At 43.4% G+C, this 22928-nt stretch overlaps 1 protein-coding gene across 2 annotated transcripts in view; it reads left to right on the forward strand.

The window, feature by feature from the left end:
- The window catches only part of JAK1 (Janus kinase 1), a 105161-nt gene that overhangs the window by 36175 nt on the left and 46058 nt on the right, over window positions 1-22928 (forward strand). Inside the window, exon 2 of one of the 2 annotated variants that reach the window (XM_077825216.1) lies at window positions 22058-22137. In XM_077825216.1, the coding sequence (XP_077681342.1) occupies window positions 22132-22137 (6 nt within the window). In that variant the 5' untranslated portion in view covers window positions 22058-22131. The remainder of the gene's footprint in view (window positions 1-22057; window positions 22138-22928) is intronic. The other variant, XM_077825217.1, reaches the window with a different exon arrangement.

Below are 22928 nucleotides of genomic sequence, written 5' to 3' on the forward strand. Positions count from 1 at the left end.
CTTCTGGCCTTATAACTAATTACTTTTAGGGCCTTTCTTTACAACACATATCTTTAACCAAACTTAAATTAGCTTTAATCTTCCAATTTTATATTTATCCTACAAAGGACATACATGCTATGGGCTGGAGGGTTGGCTGCACAGCATAATCTGCTGGTGATGAGGAGTCAGGATTCCTTCCTCCAGCTGCTTGAGAATGTGACGGGATCCCCAGGGTGCAGCCTGGGACTGTGGGAGCACTGTGCCCCCTTGTCCAGATCTGTTCTGCCCCCAACAAACTTCTATTCATTGAACTTTTTGAAACTTTGCACTTCTAGAGAGAGGTAGGGGGTTGACTCTGTGTACACAAATTTGCAATAGGGTTGAGGTCTGTTGTTTCTTGACTCTATATATTATTTATTTATTTTAAAACATTTTTGTTGTTAACATGCTTGTTATCTCTGGAGAGACAAATCCACAGTTTGAGAACTGCAAATCTAAGCATCTCTGATGGTATATTCTAGACTGAGCACTGAGTCCCATTGGGTAGATAGAAAGAGAAACCTAAATAATCTGTACAGAAGCTCCTGGGACCCCATCAGAGTGGGTCCCTAATTCATGAGCTATTGGAACTCATTTACAAAACTTTTCTTAAACATTACATGAATATACTGTCTCATACTACAGAATTAGAATTTATAATCTGTATTCTACGATGAGATATCTTTGAGCTATAATGTATCTTTATCTTTAGATAGGTTTTTTCCTCAAAAAGCATTTTATCAAAAACATCTGATTTAAATAAAAAAATCTGATTTTTTTTATTTAAAAAAAAATCATTGAATTTTATCCACCCTGCTCCAGAGTAGTGCAGGCCCGTACTGTGTAGCTCAGGGGTGGGCAAACTTTTTGGCCCGAGGACCACATCTGGGTATGGAAATTGTATAGTGGGCCATGAATGCTCACGAAATTGGGGTTGGGGTGAGGGCTCTGGCTGCGGGTGTGGGCTCTGGGGTGGGGCCAGAAATGAGGTGTTCATGGTGCAGGAGGGGGCTCCGCCCTGGGGTAGGGAAGGTGGTGTGCAGGTGGGGGAGTGAGGGCTCCAGCTGGGGGTGTGGGCTCTGGGGTGGGGCTGGGGATGAGGGGTTTGGGGTGTAGGAGGGTGCTCCGGGCTGGGACCAAGGGGTTTGGAGTGCGGGAGGGGGATCAGGGCTGGGGCAGGGGACCTGGGCACCGGGGGTGGTGGCTCAGGGGTACAGGCTCCGGGTAGTGCTTACCTCCTATGTGGAGGCGTGGCCAGGTGGCTCTGCAGCGCACTGCCCCATCCGCAGGTGCTGCCCCTGCAGTTCCCATTGGCTGCAGTTCCCGGCCAATAGGACCTGCAGGGGCAGTGCAGCGGTGTAGCATGCGGAGCGGAGCCCCCTGGCTGCCCCTATGCTTAGGAACTGGAGGGGGGACATGCTGCTGCTCCCAGGAGCTGCACGGAGCAGCCCCCGACCCTGCTCCCCAGCTGGAGTGCCAGAGTGGGGCAAGCCCCAGACCCCCGCAGGAGCTAAAGGACAACATTAAAATGGCTGGAGAGCCATAGGTTGCCCACCCTGGTGTACCGGCTGCCTGTGGCAGCCTCTGGTTTTGGAGAACAAATAAATATGATGGGTAACTGCACTTTTATTTTATTGAAGAAGGATAACTTTCTGTTGCTTTCAAGCTCTCTTTGCAAAGTAAAAATAAGCTGAACGTTAGGTTTTGTTTTATCACTGATGTCCCTAAAGGTCACAGATGATACATGATTTCCCGCCTACTCCTACCTCCCTCACCCACAATCACCTAAGGCTGGCCTTTGAGACCTATGAAACCCACAGCCAAAACCCCTCAAATTTTGACAGGGCCCTCAGCTTTCTGTGGAAGACTGCAATAGATAGTGCAGGATACTTCTCTGCTGAGAAGCTACCCCAGCCTCTGACCACAAAAGAGTAGTAGGGCAAGCAGCCCAAGAGCATGAGGATAGGTCCATCAATGGCTGTTAGTCAAGATGGTCAGCGATGTAACCCCATGCTCTCCGTGTCCCTAAGCTTCTGACTGCCAGATGCTGAGACGGGACAAAAGGGGAGGTAACATCTGGGTAACATCTTGCTAATTGTTCATTGCCTTTGACGCATCTGACAGAGTTTCCTATCCTGGTTCCTGGGCAACAAAACTCCTTTGTTTTTGTTTCTTTCTCTTCCCCCCACTCTGGGAGTAATGCACCCTTGTTTCAAGTTAAATGAGCCTAAATATGCTAAAGAGGATCCATACTAATGCGGCGAGCACCCAGAGAGCTCAACATGTATTATCAGTAGAGAAATTCTTAAATGTTCCTATTGTGGACACCCCTTAAATTGAACCTACTTAGTCCTTACCTGGGAGAACCTCCCTGACTGTCTCTGAACTAACTGTACAGCTGTTTGCAGAGCCAAAGAAAGAGTTTAAAGGGCTGAGTGCCAACTCTGTTGCATTTCTAGCTTCCTTCCTTCTAGCACTAAGGTAAGGGTGTGACCATGACAAACAAGTGACTTCACAACTACTACAACTCTTACATGTAACTTCCCTACACTGAGAAGGACCCAACACAAGATTCCACTGGCTCCTTCCCCTACTGCCAGGAACCAGCTCAAAAACTAGATAGTTTGGGAGAATAGAAGCACTGACCCAGGAAGTAGCACCTCATTCTCCCCCCAACCACCGAGGCAGAGCAGAACCCCTCCCCCAATGCCAGATATACGTACTGCATCAGAACGTTTGCTACTCTTCTTTTATCTGGCCACCAAACAACCTATCACCTGTGCCTTTTAAAAAATGTCTCCTATTTGCAACTCCACTTTCCACTACTCCTAGGTGGAGTTTCACCAGCTTTGTCCCTCCACAGGTATCTGACACACCAATAGATCACTACTGCTGCCAATCAGGTGGTTCACTTGCACCAGGGAAGGACTCAAGTAAGTCATAACAGGGAAAAGTAAAAACAATGGAAACAGCAGCCAGTGCTCGGAAAGCTCACTGGACCGTACGTTCAGTCCAGGGAAAACTGCTGCTTTACAAGAGCCCAGACCAGACAAATGGCAGGAACTCAGTCTCATGTTGTTCAATTCAAGATGTTACTGCGCTACAAATAACAATAAAAGTTTCCCAAGGAAACTGATTATGACGATGTTCACAGGACTCATTGTCTTGGGAAACTCGACATCCAGGTGCACAAAGCTTTTGATTGTATAGCCTCAGACCTTCAGTCTGAACTTTTCACTTCAGGCTGCTCACAGGTAATCTCGAGACCCAAACACATAGCTGGCCATCACCTGGATTAGCTGCTGGACATGGACACAAATGCAAAAATCACCCCTCTAGCCTGGGATTGAGCCTATCTACTTGACATCAGTTCTCCCTTCATGGCCACAATCTACTACAGCAGCTACATTCCACTGGGACGGTGAAACCACCAATCAACAAGGGGAAGTCTGACAGTGCAAGAGACAGAACTGTCACAGGAGCTGGGCCTTGACTATGGAACTCAGGCCAGGCCTGCACTACGAGCATTTTGAAGGTCTACCTATACCAGTACGCTATACTCCTCGTGTGGATGCTGTGTGTACAACTCTTTCTCATGGGGAACATAAAACATCTTTATGAAAACTGGTGTCCAGCTGATGAGGTAGTTACCTGAATATCCCTCCACCCTTCTGTTTTAGAAAGTCTAATTTACCTACCTAGTAGTTGTTGTTGTTTTTTTTTAATAAGATTTACCATCACCTTGGTAGCTAGGCACCTCCCATGAGAAGGAACTGTAAAAATCTCTCTTTTCTTGCCCTGCTGGCAGGAAAAAGCTCAAAGTTATTGTTGAGAATTAAAAAAAAACAACAACAGGATGAGAGTGCTGTTGTTCTTGAGAGCGTTATTGCAGGAAAACCAAGTAGAAGCGAAGGGGTTTGCATTAAGTTCTGAATGTGCTGAAGGTGGTGGCCATTCTTACTGGCAGCAAGTTCCGTGGTCTTGGTTTGGGGTCTCTAAAAATTCAGTCTTCTGCAGATGTAGGTCTTCCTCCTTTCCAGTGGAGTGAAGCTGCTGGATGAGGTTATCACCATAGAAGGAAAGATGATCTCTCAGGTAGCTAGCGCCAATACCACACAGAGCTTTGAAAAATCAGTACAGTGACCTTGAACTCTGTACAGTGGATAGCCAATATGGGAGAAGTGAAAAGAGGTATCATTTCTAATACTCTGAGCTGGTATGTAGATGAGCTGCTGTATTCTGGACTAGCTCTAGCTTCCTTAGGACATCATGCTTCATTCCTTTGTATAAACTAGAAACTAGAGGTCAAGCCTGGAAGTTACAAAGGGGTGGATCACTGTGTCCAGATCAGTGTCTGATAGTATCAGGCATAATCTTTTTAGCCAGCCACAGATGGAAATGGGTATCTTTTACCACCATGGCTATTTGGGTGTCTAACTGCATTGCAGAGTTGATGAAGACTCCAAGGTTGTAGACTGATCTAGTAATCTGAGAGAAGGTTGCGTTCAATGGTGGGGGTTATAATGCAGAGCAGGGTGGATTTATTTAAATCACCAAGTAGAAAGCCATGGTCTTGTGAGCACTGGACTGGCATTTAGGAGACCTGATTTCAGTTCTCAGTTCTGTCAGTTTTCCTGTGACCTTGGATAAATCACTTAATCTCTGTGCCTCAGTTACCCATTAATAAAATGAGGACGCCGATACTATTTTTCTGCCTTTTTGAACTACTATCTTGTCTTTTTAAATGCTAAGTTCTTTGGGGCAGGCTCTGTCACTGTTATGGAGTCCTGTTCTTGGTTGGGGTCTCATGCTATTACCACATTTCAAATAGTAAATCCAACTTTTCCTAAAATACCAATATCTATTTTTTTAAAAGACTAACACTTGGGATTCCCCTTGTTAGAGGTATCCGAGTTGAGGAGAGCTTTGTTTCTCACAGTACTTTGGCTGATATGTACCCAGTACCATAACAGTGAGTGGGAAGAGGGCTACTATTTGTACAGTACAGTGCTAAGGGCATTGGAGGTGCTTTACAGAGAGAGAATACAAACAGATCCCTGCCCTGGAAAGTTTGCAACGTAAATAAACATACAAAGGAAGAGGAGAGGGAGCAATAAAAAGCAGTGCAATTTAAAGGTTACAGACAAAACTTGGAATTATAATATTCCCCCTCGTACACACACTTTCTACTCAGTAAATGAAATTAGTTGACAGCCCAATGCAGGGTAGAGGTGGGTGGGCTAAGGCTAACTGTCATCCCTGAACAGTTGTGTTTTGAGGAAGAGCTTGGAGGAAGAGAGGGTGTTCACGCTAGGCATTCAGGTGCCCAGGAGGGATAGGGATATAAGCACTGATTATTCTTGCTTTTTGAGACCTCCAGCCCACCAAGTCTCACTGATGCAACACAATCCCCAGAGCTCTGGCTACTTTGTAGGAAGCAAAGTAGCTTGAATACTAGTTGTTTCCTGGAGGAGGGGAGAAGAAGACTCTGAAACTTTACCATAGCTCTACCATAGCTCATTGCTGGGGCACCAAATTGGGAGAGATGGCAAGTATGTGCACCATACAATGAATTTCATGCAATCTTATCTACTTCAGAAGGGGAAAAAGTGCGAGCCAATGCTGCTGGTATTTCAGCTTGCAGTTTCAGAGAGTCTAGACACTTCAGACTTTAGATATTAAGGGGCTACTACGACTCCCATAGAAGTCAGTGGAAGTCTTTTTTCTTAAGTTTAATGGTAGTTGGATTAGTCCCAAAGTCAACCTTTTAATATTCCAAACACATGAAAAAGAAACCAGTCATGTCCTGTAGTGTTTCTTTTCTGGGGTTTGAGAATAGATTTTAATAGATCTGTTTTCATAGCAATCTCTAATTCCCACCTGCCCCCCTCCAGTTCTCTGCTTCTTTTACAGATACTATACCATACTTTAGCCAATGCTCCCACAGGGGCCTTTCTCAGATAACTGTCCAATACAGCATGGATTTTGATATGTGTGCCACAATGAATAATTTCCCTACTTCTTGATGACCTCTATTGTTGAGATGAACACTTATACTGCTGTCACCTTCTCTGCTTCTGAACCAAACTCGAGGAAGCCCCTTAAATCAGCAGTCCGCCACCAGGAAGAGGCTGGGTTTCCTAAAGAGCTGCTTCATTGCTGGGAAAGTGATATGGCTCATTGCCACTGTCGTTCCATAACTCATGTGTAAGGTGAAAAAACACAGTGAGAAAGGAGAAGAGTAGGAAGAGAAAGGTGACATAGGCTGAAGGGAAGGGCAGAGAAAATAAAAGAAGAAAGAGATTAAAAGTTAAGGGCAAATTAACCATACACTCCATCCCATGCAAGCTAAAAACTTCTTGCAAATCTTTTTAGCCTGGAATCCCCCTTCAGTCTTATTAGCATCCAGCCTGTACAGTATAATTATAGAATCATAGAATATCAGGGTTGGAAGGGACCTCAGGAGGTCATCTAGTCCAACCCCCTGCTCAAAGCAGGACCAATCCCCAACTAAATCATCCCAGCCAGGGCTCTGTCAAGCCTGACCTTAAAAACCTCAAAGGAAGGAGATTCCACCACCTCCCTAGGTAACGCATACCAGTGCTTCACTACCCTCCCAGTGAAAAAGTTTTTCCTAATATCCAATCTAAACCTCCCCCACTGTAACTTGAGACCATTACTCCTTGTTCTGTCATCTGGTACCACTGAGAACAGTCTAGATCCATCCACTTTGGAACCCCCTTTCAGGTAGTTGAAAGCAGCTATCAAATCCCCCCTCATTCTTCTCTTCTTCAGACTAAACAATCCCAGTTCCCTCAGCCTCTCCTCATAAGTCATGTGTTCCAGTCCCCTAATCATTTTTGTTGCCCTCCGCTGGACGCTTTCCAATTTTTCCACATCCTTCTTGTAGTGTGGGGCCCAAAACTGGACACAGTACTCCAGATGAGGCCTCACCAATGCCGAATAGAGGGGAATGATCACGTCCCTTGATCTGCTGGCAATGTCCCTACTTATACAGCCCAAAATGCCGTTAGCCGTCTTGGCAACAAGGGCACACTGTTGACTCATATCCAGCTTCTCATCCACTGTAACCCTTAGGTCCTCTTCTGCAGAACTGCTGCCGAGCCATTCGGTCCCTAGTCTGTAACGGTGCATGGGATTCTTCCTTCCTAAGTGCAGGACTCTGCACTTGTCCTTGTTGAACCTCATCAGATTGCTTTTGGCCCAATCCTCTAACTTATCTAGGTCCCTCTGTATCCTATCCTACTCTCCAGCGTATCTACCAGTCCTCCAAGTTTAGTGTAATCTGCAAACTTGCTGAGGGTGCAGTCCACGCCATCCTCCAGATCATTAATGAAGATATTGAACAAAACCAGCCCCAGGACCGACCCTTGAGGCACTCCGCTTGATACTGGCTGCCAACTAGACTTGGAGCCATTGGTCACTACCAGTTGAGCCCGACAATTTAGCCAGCTTTCTATCCACCTTATAGTCCATTCATCCAGCCCATACTTCTTTAACTTGCTGGCAAGAATACTGTGGGAGACCGTGTCAAAAGCTTTGCTAAAGTCAAGGAACAACATGTCCACTGCTTTCCCCTCATTCACAGAGCCAGTTATCTCGTCATAGAAGGCAATTAGATTAATCAGGCATGACTTGCCCTTGGTGAATCCATGCTGACTGTTCCTGATCACTTTCCTCTCCTCTAAGTGCTTCAGAATTGATTCCTTGAGGACCTGTTCCATGATTTTTCCAGGGACTGAGGTGAGGCTGGACTTGTGCTCCATGGACCTGTGCTCGTCCAGCTTTTCTAAATAGTCCCGAACCACTTCTTTCTCTACAGAGGGCTGGTCACCTCCTCCCCATGCTGTGCTGCCCAGTCCAGTAGTCTGGGAGCTGACCTTGTTCGTGAAGACAGAGGCAAAAAAAGCACTGTCCACATCCTCTGTCACTATATTGCCTCCCTCATTCAGTAAGGGGCCCACACTTTCCTTGACTTTCTTCTTGTTTTTAACATACCTGAAGAAACCCTTCTTGTTACTCTTAACATCTCTTGCTAGCTGCAACTCCAAGTGTGATTTGGCGTTCCTGCTTTCACTCCTGCATGCCTGAGCAATATTTTTATACTCCTCCCTGGTCATTTGTCCAATCTTCCCCTTCTTGTAAGCTTCTTTTTTGTGTTTAAGATCAGCAAGGATTTCACTGTTAAGCCAAGCTGATCGCCTGCCATATTTACTGTTCTTTCTACACATTGGGATGGTTTGTTCCTGTAACCTCAATAAGAATTCTTTAAAATACAGCCAGCTCTCCTGGATGCCTTTCCGCCTCATGTTGTTCTCCCAGGGGATCCTGCCCATCAGTTCCCTGAGGGAGTCAAAGTCTGCTTTTCTGAAGTCCAGGGTCTATATTCTGCTGCTCTCCTTTCTTCCTTGTGTCAGGATCCTGAACTCTCATGGTCACTGCCTCCCAGATACCCATCCACTTTTGCTTCCCCTACTAATTCTTCCCAGTTTGTGAGCAGCAGGTCAAGAAGAGCTCTGCCCCTAGTTGGTTCCTCCACACTTGCACCAGGAAATTGTCCCCTACACTTTCCAAAAACTTCTTTCGATTGTCTGTGCGCCGCTGTATTGCTCTCCCAGCAGATATCAGGGTGATTGAAGTCTCCCATGAGAACCAGGGCCTGCGATCTAGTAACTTCCATTAGTTGCCGCAAGAAAGCCTCGTCAAAGTAAACTCTGTTTAAAATGTTTGACTTGTGAAAGGCTGGGTTTAATTCTTTTCACTGACATGATGCTATGCCCAGGTCTCTCCCAAGCCCTTCCCTTGGGGCACAGTTTATTCCCTCGGGGCACAGTTCAGACGAAAACCCCATACAAAGTAACACAAAACAAAACTAGTCCCCTGATCTACACAAAGGCAGGGGCCCAGAGGCCCTTCACTCTGTACCTCTCTCTGCTCCAGGACTAGTCACAAGAGCCACCCTCCCTCCTGCAAATCTCCCACTGAGCTGGCTCCGCCCTTAACAGGGATCACACCTGTTTTGTCTCCAGCTAGGTCTGATCATTTAAACAGGCTGGCCCCTGGTCTCCTTGCCTTTAAGGCTATAGGCTAGTGTTTGGTGCATTGGCTTCATGATGAGTATACAAGTGTACAAATGTCTCTGGTATTTCTAAGGTGTCTATCATCTTGGTATTTAAATATTTATGCCTATTTGCATCTAAGGAGACTAGTACTAAAGTGCAGATTTCAGTTATGTCATAGTGGTTCTCTTAAACTGCCTCAACATGGGAAAGTGCTCAATATTGACTGAACACTTTATGAGAATATGATGAATTGGATAGTATCTGCCCAGGAATTGTATGATGTCATTTGAAATTACCGATAGATTGGAAAGTGTGGGTAAGGAAGACAGATTCAGATATGGTCTCTTTAAGGCAATGGAAGCCTCGTTAGCATCTAAAGAATTTCAGCTAGGAAAGACAGAAAATATGCCTAGTGTGAGGTAGAGGGGTGTGTCTGTGAGGAGAATGCTAGATACAGATAGGACAGTTAAACAAAAGAAAGCGACCTTTACTTGGATGTCCAAGTAAGCTAGGAAAAGATCTTCATAAAAAGATGACATCTAACTAGGTTCAAAGAAGCTGTTGAAATCATCTGAAAAGGGATAGGAAGTGGACATCACTCAGTTCACTCAAGGAAACTGAGCCCATATAATATTGAATATGGCCCCAGTCAATCAGTGCAGGTCATCATGCCTGCATGGGGTCCCACTGAACTCAGACTCCATATGAGCAAATCCTTCTTGCAGGATTAGGTTGTTAAAACTGGAAATGTGTCTGTTTGCTCATATGCAGTGCAGGTAGCATTGCCTGTAGTTAAGGCTGCCAGACATATCCCATTGTAAAATCCTGTTTTCAGTTGCTTAGAACTTTGCCAGACTTTAACAGTTTGGGCTGAAATTTTCCAGGGTGTCTGCCTTAGGCTGATTTGTTTTAGAAAATTTCAGCAAACATGGGTCAGCTGTTTCTCCAATTAAGTGCCATAGAAAGGCCCAGAGGAAATTATGATTATGTATGCAGAGCAGGGTTTGAATAGTATGCAGGAAATAAGGCATGAGGGCATATTGCACAATGAATATAAAACATACTATTGAATAGCTGCTCATTTAGGGTGACCAGACATCCTGATAAAATCGGAACTGTCACGATATTTAGTTCTTTGTCCAGCGTCCCGACCGATGCATGGTCAGGACGCCATTTGTCCCGATATTGCGGCTTTGGCCGCTCTGGCATGTTTTTGTTGTTGTTGTTGTTGGTTTTTTTTTGGTTCCCCCATGTGTCCTGATATTTTGTCTGTTTAATCTGGGCACCCTATGCTCATTCAAAGAGCACAGTCCATCCTGGCACTAAATGAGGCAGGAGTCCTGGGGGAAAATACAATATGATTATATAATTAAAGACTGTATCATAAGGCATACACACAAGAGGGCTGAGTTACACAGACACAGGCAGCCTTACTGCTGCCATTTCCTAACCTTTGGGTGTGTGACTTTGCAACATTAATATACTTATAATGCTGTTTTGCGAATGTTGTTGGAAAGAAATATCCCTCCCACCCCCCATGTACAAATATGAATTGTCCCATGGCTGAGTCAAACAGCAGGAGATTTCAAATTATTCAATTACTGTATCTGGCAGGCCAGCAAAGCTAATAATGAGCTTGAGACATGGAAGCTTGGACCGTGACACAGTGCCCTGCTAAGGGTCAGAAAAGGAGTTGGACAGTCTGGAGGAGAGAGACCCTGAACCAATGCTTTTCTCTTTTCTATAACCTCAAGAGCAAATCTATGGACTCTTAGATGTGGATATGATCTGAATACCATGGGTTTTTGTTTTTGAAAAGAATGTCCCTTGTTTAGTTAAGGTCTTTGTGATCTTAGGCTGTTTTGGGTATATTCATATATAGCCCATAGGATTAGTACAGTGGAATTCATTTAGTGTTGTGAAAGTCCATTGAGTTGCATTGTATTAGTTTGGGACTTTAGTGAGCTTCCCTATAGCAGTTGATTGTAATGAGTTCTCTATTAGATTATTTTTAAAAAACTGAGAAAAAGGTAGAGTGTAATAAGTAGGACTCCTTGACCTGCTTTGAATGTACAGTGCCTAACACTGTAATTACTTAGGGGAAGTTGTGCTAAAAGTTAGCTTCTTTGCCTCCCTTGTTATAAGTTAGTCTACAAATTCATGGCATGGTTCACAAACTCTGAATCCAATGTATATTTTCTATGACAATCAAATATCCCTGACCTGAAGAACAGCTCTGTGTAGCTTGAAAGCTTGTCTTTTATACAACAAAAGTTGGACCAATAGAAGTAGGGCTGTCAAGTGATTTCAACAAATTAATCGCACGATTAAACAATAATAGAATACCATTTATTTAAATATTTTTGGATGTTTTCTGCATTTTCAAATATGTTGATTTCAATTACAACAGAGAATACAAAGTGTACAGTGCTCACGTGCATCCGATGAAGTGAGCTGTAGCTCACGAAAGCTCATGCTCAAATAAATTGGTTAGTCTCTAAGGTGCCACAAGTACTCCTTTTCTTTTTGCGAATACAGACTAACACGGCTGTTACTCTGAAAAGTGCTCACTTTATATTTTATTTTTGATTACAAATATTTGCACTGTAAAAAAACAAAATAAATTGTGCAATCTTTTTATCATGAAAATTGAACTTAAAAATGTAGAATTATGTATAAAAAATAACTGCATTCAAAAATAAAACAATTTAAAACTTTAGCGCCTACATGTCCACTCAGTCCTACTTCAGCCAATCACGCAGACAAACAAGTTTGGTTACAATTTGCAGGAGATAATTTTGCCCACTTCTTATTTACAGTGTCACCTGAAAGTGAGAACAGGCATTCTCATGGCACTGTTTTAGCCAGCGCCACAAGATATTTACGTGCCAGATGCGCTAAAGATTCATATGTCCCTTTATACTTCAGCCACCATTCCAGAATGCGTACGTCCATGCTGAAGACGGGTTCTGCTTGATAACGATCCAAAGCAGAGTGAACCATCAGATGCCACCAGCAGAAGGTTGATTTTCTTTTTTGGTGGTTCGGGTTCTGTAGTTTCCACATCAGAGTGTTGCGCTTTTAAGACTTCTGAAAGCATGCTCCACACCTCGTCCCTCTCAGATTTTGAACAGCACTTCAGATTCTTAAACCTTGGGTTGAGTGATATAGCTATCTTTAGAAATCTCATTGGTGCCTTCTTTGTATTTTATCAAATCTGCTGTGAAAGTGTTCTTAAAACGAACATGTACTGGGTCATCATCTGAGACTGCTATAACATGAAATATATGGCAGAATGCAGGTAAAACAGAACAGGAAACATACAATTCTCCCCCACGGAGTTCAATCACAAATTTAATTAATGTATTTTTTTTTAACGAGCATCATCAGCATGGAAGCAAGTCCTCTGGAATGGTGTCTGAAGCATGAAGGGGTGTACGAATGTTTAGCATATCTGGCACGTAAATACCTTGCAATGCTGGCTACAAAAGTGCCATGTAAATGCTTGTTCTCACTTCCAGGTGACACAGTAAATAAGAATCAGGCAGCAGAGTCTCCCATAAATGTAAACAAACTTGTTTGTCTTAGCGATTAGCTGAACAAGAAGTAGGACTGAATGGACTTGTAGGCACTAAAGTTTTACATTGTTTTGTTTTTGAGTGCGGTTATGTAACATACAAAAAATCTACATTTGTAAGTTACACTTTCACAATAAAGAGATTGCACTACAGTACTTGTATGAGGTGAATTGAAAAATACTATTTCTTTTGTTTATCATTTTTATAGTGCAAATATTTGTAATAAAAAAGAATATAAAGTGAATACTGTATACTTTGTATTCTGTGTTGTAATAGGGGGAGTGAGGAGGTGGGCAGATGGGGGGCTGGGGAGGATGATGAGGCTAGTGTCAGGGAGGGCCCTAGCGGAGGAGTAAGGAGGGGAGCAGTGAGCCAGCAGCAGGGTGACAAGGCAGGCAGAGGGGTATGGCTGTGAATGGGGGAGTGAGGAGGCGAGTGGGGGAGTGAGGAGGGACACAGGAGGCGAGCGGAGGGGGGTGTGAGGAGGTGATCAGTGGGCATATGGGCAGTGGGTGGCACCCCTCTTTGGGTAGGCTAGCTCTTTATTGGACTTGGAATACCAGTATATTATACTGGCAGAACTCCTAGTGTGGATGCAATTTATGTTGACAGAACTGTGCTTTTGTAAGTATAGCATATTCCATCATCTCCCAAGCAAAACCAGCCATACCGGTAAAGTGCAATTTTGCTGGTATTAACTGAACCTACACTAGGGGCTTCTGCTGAGACAGCTGTATTGGTCAGGGATCACATCACCTCACACTCCTGATCAACATATCTATGCCAACAGAAGTCTGTAGTGTAGACAAGGCCTAAGCTTTCCATTAATTTCCAACTCCATTTCTTTTAATAAATCCACTGGCTTCTTGTTTCTGGTTCAAGGAGAGATCTGCAAAGAATTTTAAAAACATTGGTGTTATGCCCTTTTTGTATATAGAAGGCTTGAAAAGCTTTTTAAAAAATAAAAACATAAACCAGCAGGTAAGGCGTGGGTGTTTTTGTTTTTTGCCTTAGAAATATAAGGAATGTCAAGTCTGATCTTCCCTGGTTTTGCTGATGGACGTCTTGGTGGGAGATCTCACAACTCAATTGAAGATGTGGAAGGGTTAAATCTTTAACCAATAGATCATGTTCATTAAGCATTAGAGTTTAAATAAAGACCCTCAGAACCTTACTAGAGCAAAAATCCAATAAAGTTCAAAAACCACGAACAAAGACGTTTTTAAAAGTCTGGCATTTAGAATCCCTTTCTTTTGTTCCTCTACTTCTTGGATGTACTAATTTCACTAGGGCCTTGTCTGTATGAGAAAAGTTGCATCAGTGAACTAAACAGATGTGGTTAAACTGGTGCAACCTGCTCATGTAGACCAACTTAAGTTTGTTTGTTTTTTTAAACAGAGTAATGGGTAAATATTTAGATTAACCTTTTTTGGAGTAATTCTATGCTGCTTGCTATTTCTAATTAAGGAGCAAGCAGCACAGTTGCAGAAAATAGTAAATTCCGTAAGAATTTTGAACATATTTAAATTTCATAGAATTCATGTGGTAATAAGAATATTGTCATTAAAATTCTTCAAGATAACCCAAAATGTAATGTGTGGCTACACATTAGGCTAGAACTGAGTGATCAGATTGTAGGACTTGTTGAAAATTTTCCATCAAAAGTGCTTTTCGAAGGAAACTTCAGTTTTTGATTAAATAGTTTTCCACAAGTATTGTCTTTCCATGGAAAAATTTGACTTCTTGTAAAAAAAAATAAAAATAAAAATTGTTTTTTAACAAAAAGGTTAAACTTTTGGCAGGAAAACCCATTTTCTGACTAGTTCTACTTTGTCACCTTTCATGAAAAGTTCTCAAACAACATTCTGCTCAAAAATATTACATAAATAGTTATGTTTTCTGTATCTCTTTTCCTCGTACTGTATTGCTGCACAAAGACATGACTTCTGTTTTTCAGAATACTTTTGCTTCTCATTCTTATTCCACACCTGTAGCCAAGTGGTCAGATTCTCCTCTGTTACTCCTGTGGAATCCATTCACATATGGTTTACACATATGTAACTGTAGCAGAGTAGAAGATAGCCCATTATCTACTATTTTGACTTGACAAAGGGCTGGTGGTTGAAAATGATTATTAAGCCACAGAAAGAAGTAAGATTTTTCAGATAGGGACAAAATAGCCAGCACGAGCCAATGAACTCTTGAGAAACAATTTTCATACAAAAAGAAAAGGAGGATTTGTGGCACCTTAAATTTGTTAGTCTCTCAGTTGCCAAAAGTCCTCCTTTTCTTTTTGCGGATACAGACTAACACAGCTGCTACTCTGAAAATTTTCATACAAGTATTTGTAGTAATAAAAAGTTAGAAATCAGAAGTACAGACAAAATTGACATAGCCAGTTTGATTCTAAATGGAATGTTTGTTGGAGTTTTCCAGCGAGCATTAGTGGGTCTGTTTGAAAGTCTATGCTTTTTTAACGGTTAGGGTCCCATTTTGAAAAAATCCCAAGGCTTACCACCATGCCCATACACACTCCTTCTGCATGTGCTGCTGGTAGCAAGGATTATGACTTTTGTTGTTGTTGGTCAAATCTTACTTTTGGGTGGTTTCTTAGCTTTAGGTTTTTAATATGGTAGGTTTTATTTCAGACTTTGATAAATATTTTAACAGATTGTAGGAATACCATAGAAGAAATCTTAATATAAAATTGTGAAGCCTTCAAGAGGGTAATATTTAAAAAACACAAAACTCTCAAAATGTTTGGGAAATTTACATCTACACATTGTGGCTGTCTTCTGTTATTTATAATGAGATTAATCTACCCATTAGATCAAAACTGCCTAAAAGGTTGGACCTTGGGCTGAATTTTGGTTGCTTAAGCCCAGTTCTAGTTCAGACAGGCTATGAAAAGTGAAGCAAGTAGAACTCATGGATTGAGTAATGGCTCCAAACAATGGGTATAATTTAAAAAAAACACACCAGTAGGGGGTCCTCGGTTCATTACAAGCACACCTTGGCAAAACCACTATTTGTGGTGGCTATGCCCCATTTAATCTTTGAGACTCTTTAGCAGCTGCCGGTTTGTCAGCCTGTCTCCATAAACATGATTGTTCTGTTAACTGCCGACTTGTCATTGGAAATACCCTATCACTGAACATCATAAATGTCCGGTAGCATTATAGTCACTAAGCATAGCAGATGTTGTGGGGAGCAGAGTGAGGCAATCTTTAAGATAGCTGGGCCATAGTTTTAAAGTTTGAGAGGAGGACTTTAGAGTAGACCTAGAGTAAGACTGACACTATGTGTGTGATTTCTTCTTAGTGTACACTGTTTAGACGGTGGGCCTCTGCATGCTGCACTAGCTGCAGCTTCAGAGGAACCTTTCAGGGGCCACCTCAGCAGTAATCCAGTCTAGAGATGACAAGTGCATCATAATACACTTGCTGTGGGTCCCAGATCTGTTTATGCCATTAGATCTAGAATCTGAAAGTTGCAGGTACATAGTATATATGCACATTTCTGTACACAATTATTATTGTACAGAAACTTAAACTGTAAGCTCTTTGGGGCAGGAGCTGTCTTTTTGTTTTGTTTGTACAGCACCTAGCACAATGGGGTCCTGGTCTATGATAGTTCTATACTCCTGGGGGAATTCTGCACCACTGGGCATGCACAGAGTTTATGTCCTCCCCAGATTTCTTTGCTTCCCCGCAGAAGAATGGCTGTCTGACGGGGAAGCAAAGAGAAGCCACAAGAGTGGTCATGTGAACCCTTTCAGCAGTATGTTTCAGGTGCCCAGGACAGCCAGCAGAGAGGTAAATCACTGTGGGGAAGGAGGCAGGGCTGGGGAAGATCCAGCTGGTGGCTCCTACCTTGCACCAGGCTCAGCTACTAGTCCTAGCTGGACTGGGGAGGACAGGACTTCCTCTTTCCTTGCATGGCATCTGCGGCCAGGTCAGACCCATCCCCAGTTTTCTCCCCCAGCTGGAAGAAGCTCTGCAAACTCCTCCCCCACCCCCACTTCTTACATCCATTGCTTCACCCATCCTCTCAACCCCCATGCGTTCAGACCCCCTCATACCCAGACCCTTTCACCTCACCTCGCCTCCCTGCACTCAGAACCCTCCTTCCCTTGATGAGCCCCACTCCCTCGGCACCTGGACCATCCCGACGAGCCATCCACACCCAGATCCTCACTCCAATCCCCTGCCGAGCTCTAACTCCCCCCACACCCAGACCACCCCCCACTGAGCCCCAACCACCTTCACCTGGACTCTGGTGCAGAATCCCATTACTGTTGCACCCAGAACCCCCCAACAAGCCCCCGTGCATCCAGATCCCCCCCACACCTAACCCTCTCAACCCACACGTGGATCCACCCACACTAAGCCCCTCCACACTCAGATCCTGCTGTGCTGAGCCTGCCTGTCCACACCTGGTGCACCTGGCACAGAGGGGCTGGGCCCTGGGGTGTTTCTGGGGCAGGCCTGTCCTTGCACTGTGTCAGGGTTGGGTGCAGCCTCACTGCTGAGTCCATGTCCTGGGAGGAGCTACACAGTGATCTCCTACCTCTGTGCAGCCAGTGGCCTGCCAGCCTGGAGCTTCCATATTTATTTGACAGATAAAATTTGCATAATTTTGCAGAATTTTAAAATATTGTGCACAGAATTTTTATTTTTTTGGTGCAGAATTTTTAATTTTTGGCACAGAATCCCCTCCTCCAGTCAAAGGGTTATAGTGAAAGTTCTTCCTCCGTCAAGACTGTAGCATCCTATAGTGAAAGTGAGATGGAGTAGCGGCAGCTAAACCTTGGTCTTCACCGAATCAGAACTCTACCAATTGTGGTGTACTGGAACAGTCACATGTACACAGCTGTAAGGTAGCAGGAGGTGGAGTAGAAAAGGGCTGCCACTACCAGCATATAGAGTCATCATTACTGGGCTGGCTACTAGCCAGTCCTAGGACTATGATTGCCAGTAGCAGCTACTCTTAACAAAACATGTGTGCTGTTGGCTGGAGAAAGCATTGGACCTCCAGCCCTACCCCCGGTGATCCAGCACTGTCTGTTAGGGCTGGCATCTTTATCTTTCATGTGGTGGGGAGGCATTTAGTTAATCTGAAATGTACCCCAAAAGTGTTTTAATTCTTTCATTGTATTGGTGTACATAACACAATTGTTATAGCAATGACCATCAATATTCTTAATGAAGGCGTACGAAAGAAGCTTGAAATGTAGAGTGTGGATTTTAAGTGATTTTATTCCATTTTTCTTTCAAGACATTGAATTTTGGTACTGAATGCAATAATATCAAGAAGACTATGTAATAAATGCTAAGTTATTGAGCAGACATGGATTGTCCCCAGAAATTTATTGTAAATGAAAGAGCACTTACTGTTCTTTGGTATTCCTGGAATTGTTACTATAATTGGAAACGAGTTATGAGTTAAGTGTAGCAAAAGAGCAGTGTGTTGAAAAGCAATAGCTCTGACTTATTATGAGATTTACAAGAAGCCAGGGTAGGCTTTTTATTTTCCTTTCACATTTTAAAGCTGCGGTATAATTTTTATGCTTGATTATATATGTGCTTGTCAGAATTTTTAATTTTATGGCTTCACAAACATATTAAAATAGAGTATGTTCTGGTTATGAAGGACTCTTATCATAAAGGGTGTCTTTATCATTGGGTAAGTTGCCATATTAAAATCCTTGCATTTAAATTCTATCTTTCTGTGCAGAAATAATTATTGGCTTCTTTGCATATCCTAGTAATCTTCTCCTTTATTTTCCCTTCTCAAAACCTTGTTATTAGTCAGGGATGTGTCTGGAAACTCTAATTAGGAATTAACAAGGTTTGTGAATGGAAAGTGCGTGTGATTTACTTGCTAACGTCTGCTACATTGCCATTTTGTATATTTATGTTTGGTAGTATTCAAAATTTGCTAGCCACTTCCAAACACAAAGGGAAGATCTGGTGGTGGACCTGCACATCCACCGATGTGATTTATGCCATCATGTGCCAGCAATGCCCCTCTGCCATGTACATTGGTCAAACTGGACAGTCTCTACGTAAAAGAATAAATGGACACAAATCAGATGTCAAGAATTATAACATTCATAAACCAGTCGGAGAACACTTCAATCTCTCTGGTCACGCAATCACAGACATGAAGGTCGCTATCTTAAAACAAAAAAACTTCAAATCCAGACTCCAGCGAGAAACTGCTGAATTGGAATTCATTTGCAAATTGGATACTATTAATTTAGGCTTAAATAGAGACTGGGAGTGGCTAAGTCATTATGCAAGGTAGCCTATTTCCTCTTGTTTTTTCCTACCCCCCCCCCCAGATGTTCTGGTTTAACTTGGATTTAAACTTGGAGAGTGGTCAGTTTGGATGAGCTATTACCAGCAGGAGAGTGAGTTTGTGTGTGTATGGGGGTGGTTTTTGGAGGGGGGTGAGGGAGTGAGAGAACCTGGATTTGTGCAGGAAATGGCCTAACTTCATTATCATGCACATTGTGTAAAGAGTTGTCACTTTGGATGGGCTATCACCAGCAGGAGAGTGAATTTGTGTGGGGGGGTGGAGGGTGAGAAAACCTGGATTTGTGCTGGAAATGGCGTAACCTGACGATTACTTTAGATAAGCTATTACCAGCAGGACAGTGGGGTGGGAGGAGGTATTGTTTCATATTCTCTGTGTATATATAAAGTCTGCTGCAGTTTCCACGGTATGCATCTGATGAAGTGAGCTGTGGCTCACGAAAGCTCATGCTCAAATAAATTGGTTAGTCTCTAAGGTGCCACAAGTACTCCTTTACTTTTTACTAGATAGAATGTCCGACATGCTCAGGTGTGTGTCAGAACTAAGCTGTAAGGGATACCAAGCTACATTAAAGTCTGTGGATTGGTATAGGTATAGGTTTGAGCTCTAATACTGCTGCAGCAAAAAGAATGATCTTTTAGCTCAAGTGTGTGTTTAGAGGAAATGCCGGACACAAGTGGAAGGATCTGCTCATGGCCCGCACCATGGATAGTGGTGTGATATGGTGAACAGAAGTCTGTTACCTTGAGGATGGGAGTTATTCTGTAGGCCATCCCCAAAACGCTGATGTTGCCTTTGGAGATTGCCACAGGGAAGAATAGCCGGGGAAATACATGCGACCACACTGTTGCTTATATAATTCTTATAAATGAAACAAGTTCTCCTTCAATTCAGAGCAACCCTACTGATTCAGGCCACATAAATCATTGGCTCAGTTCCTTGCTGAATGAAATTCCTCAGAAATAAATATAATCCCTGCATTTGATGTTCACTCACTTGAGTAATTTCCTGTATTTTGCACAGTCCACTTGAGGATTTGCCATTTTTATTTTTGCTTGCCAGAAATTGTATCTACCTTAGTGTTCCAGTCCTACATGCCTTGTGCCAAGATTGACTGGACATCCCAGTTTACAGGGACAGTCCCAGGAGTTCTGGCTGGCAAAGTCTGAGGCGTTTAGGGTGGGATTCACAAGGGGAATTTAGGTGTCTAGATCCAGCATTTAGGCACCACTGGCATTCACAAAGCCCCTGCTCAGTTGCCACCTAACCCTGTAAGTCCATAAATTCACTAGGCATCTAAGTTTCTGCTGTTAAAGTCCCCAAGATGCCTAAATTTCAGCAACTGTACATTTATGCATCTGCCTAAGTCCTGTTACTGTCCAGGAGCTTGACATCTTAATCATGGGAGTGGCAGATTAGGTGGGGGAACACCTGTCTTCACTGCTGGGCCTGATCCAGTACATAGTCTCAGAACATGTCTAATGTCCCCTTCCATCAAAGCTTGCACAAGTGAGGGGGAGCAGGAGGTGTGGTGTGGTGGTGACCCCCCTTATACTCTAGTGGTTAGAGAGTACTCACCCAAGAGGTGGGAGACCCAAGTTCAAATCCCTGGTCCCCAGCCAGCAGGGAGGAGGTTTGAATCTGGGTCTCCCACCTCCTGGGTAAGTTTTCTAACTACTGGGCTAAAGGTTATGGGACAGGGGGGAACCTCTGCTTCCTTGGTGTTTCTTGAAAAAGTGTTGACCTGCTTTAAGTACCTAACTCCAGGAGATGGTTCATCATTGTGAATCTCGGGTGGAGCTAGGCATCTAAAAGTCCTTCTCCTCTGCATTTTCTATTGGCTATTTTAGGCAGCTCCCTGCTCAGCATGTTGGCTTTTGTGAATCCCCTTCTCAGGCACCTAACTCTCCCATGCATTGTACAGGCAGTCTGGATGCCTAACTCGGGGTTGTGAACTCTACTAGGCAGCAAGGATGCCTACAGGTTAGGTGCTGCAGTGCTGAGCATAGCAGTGTCCCTCTTGTGAATCCCGGCTTTAGTCACCTGTCCCACTGGGGTTGCTATGATTCAGGTTTCCCTTCTCTCTCAGTACACATTAGTCACCTCTCTGCTGTTTTAAGTGCTGCACAGCTGAATTGTGTTCTGAAGAACAGCTCCATGATCTATAGACCTCTTCACAATGAGGGAGAGGATCACAGATTCCAACTGGAAGAAAGGGTGATAGGAATCCAGTGAGAACTGGGGAAGGATTTTTTTCTTGAAGAGAATAACTTGGTAAGAAGGAAAAGGAAAGGAGAACTGCGGGAGGAAAACTGTAGGGACTGGAGATGGGGAAAACTGGGGAAGAGGATAAGAACTGAAAGTGTAAGGGGGAGAGAAAAAAGGCAGATTTTGAGGAATGGGAGAAAAATGGGTGGGGAAACCTTTGCAATTTTTTTCATGTCAGTACTAGGTTGAAAGAAGAAGAGAGAAGGGTTATGATTGGAGGGAAAGGTTAAAAAAAAGCAAGAAGAAGTGAAATCCGAACACCCTAAAGAAGGAAAAGTGATAATAGAGACAGAAGAAGAGAGATAAGTATAAAGTTGAAATCTGTTGTGGAGAGATCAAAAAGAGAAGAGACTGGCTTAAAAAATACACTAAGGAGGGTGGAGCATAAGAGAAAATCCTGCTTGAATATTAGACTCTTCAGAGAAAGGAAGAATGGACAGCATCAAGAACATTTTGGGTGCTACCAAAATACAAATAATAAATAAGAGATGAGGCAGTGTCCCCTGGTTTTTGGTTTTGTAAATGGTTAGTCAGTGCAACGAGAGCTCCCATGGGCTCGAATGGGAGCGCCAGGTCCACAAAATGTCTTGGATATGCTCCTAGCTGTTTTTCAGTAGTTACATTTGAGATGGGACTTTCATTCTAAAGGCCTGATGCAAAGCACATTGAAGTCAGTGGAAAGATTCCCACTTAATGCAGTTGATTGAATGTCCATATATTATGTGGCTTATAAAACTTCTCAAAACAGCTCCCTTTTGAGTTGACATTTCTTCTCCTTGTTCCCAGACAGGGTTGAATTGCTTCTGGAAAGTTTGAAGAAAATCCATTCTACTGTTTTGGAAGACCAGACATTCAGATAAATGCAGGTGTGTTTTTTTTATGAAATACTTATGGAGGCTATATTTTTTGGCTTTCATTTGTAATGGAATTAGACTTCATTTAGAACTCCCCCCACAATAAAACCTGGGTTCTTTGTCAGTTATAAGAACATAAGAATGGCCATACTGGGTCAGACCAAAGGTCCATCCAGCCCAGTATCCTGTTTACCGACAGTGGCCAATGCCAGGTGCCCCAGACGGAGTATGTTAGGTATGTTAGCAACAAGAAAAAAGTCAAGGAAAGTGTGGGCCCCTTACTGAATGACGGAGGCAACCTAGTGACAGAGGATGTGGAAAAAGCTAATGTACTCAGTGCTTTTCTTGCCTCTGTCTTCACGAACAAGGTCAGCTCCCAGACTACTGCACTGGGCAGCACAGCATGGGGAGGAGGTGACCAGCCCTCTGTAGAGAAAGAAGTGGTTCGGGACTATTTAGAAAAGCTGGACGAGCACAAGTCCATGGGGCCGGATGCACTGCATCCGAGAGTGCTAAAGGAGTTGGCAGATGTGATTGCAGAGCCGTTGGCCATTACCTTTGAAAACTCATGGTGATCTGGGGAAGTCCCGGATGACTGGAAAAAGGCTAATGTAGTGCCCATCTTTAAAAAAGGGAAGAAGGAGGATCCAGGGAACTACAGGCCAGTCAGCCTCACCTCAGTCCCTGGAAAAATCATGGAACAGGTCCTCAAGGAATCAATTCTGAAGCACTTAGAGGAGAGGAAAGTGATCAGGAACAGTCAGCATGGATTCACCAAGGGCAAGTCATGCCTGATTAATCTA

The sequence above is a fragment of the Eretmochelys imbricata genome, chromosome 8 (genome assembly GCF_965152235.1).
Source record: "Eretmochelys imbricata isolate rEreImb1 chromosome 8, rEreImb1.hap1, whole genome shotgun sequence".
In the NCBI taxonomy this organism is placed as follows: domain Eukaryota; kingdom Metazoa; phylum Chordata; order Testudines; family Cheloniidae; genus Eretmochelys; species Eretmochelys imbricata.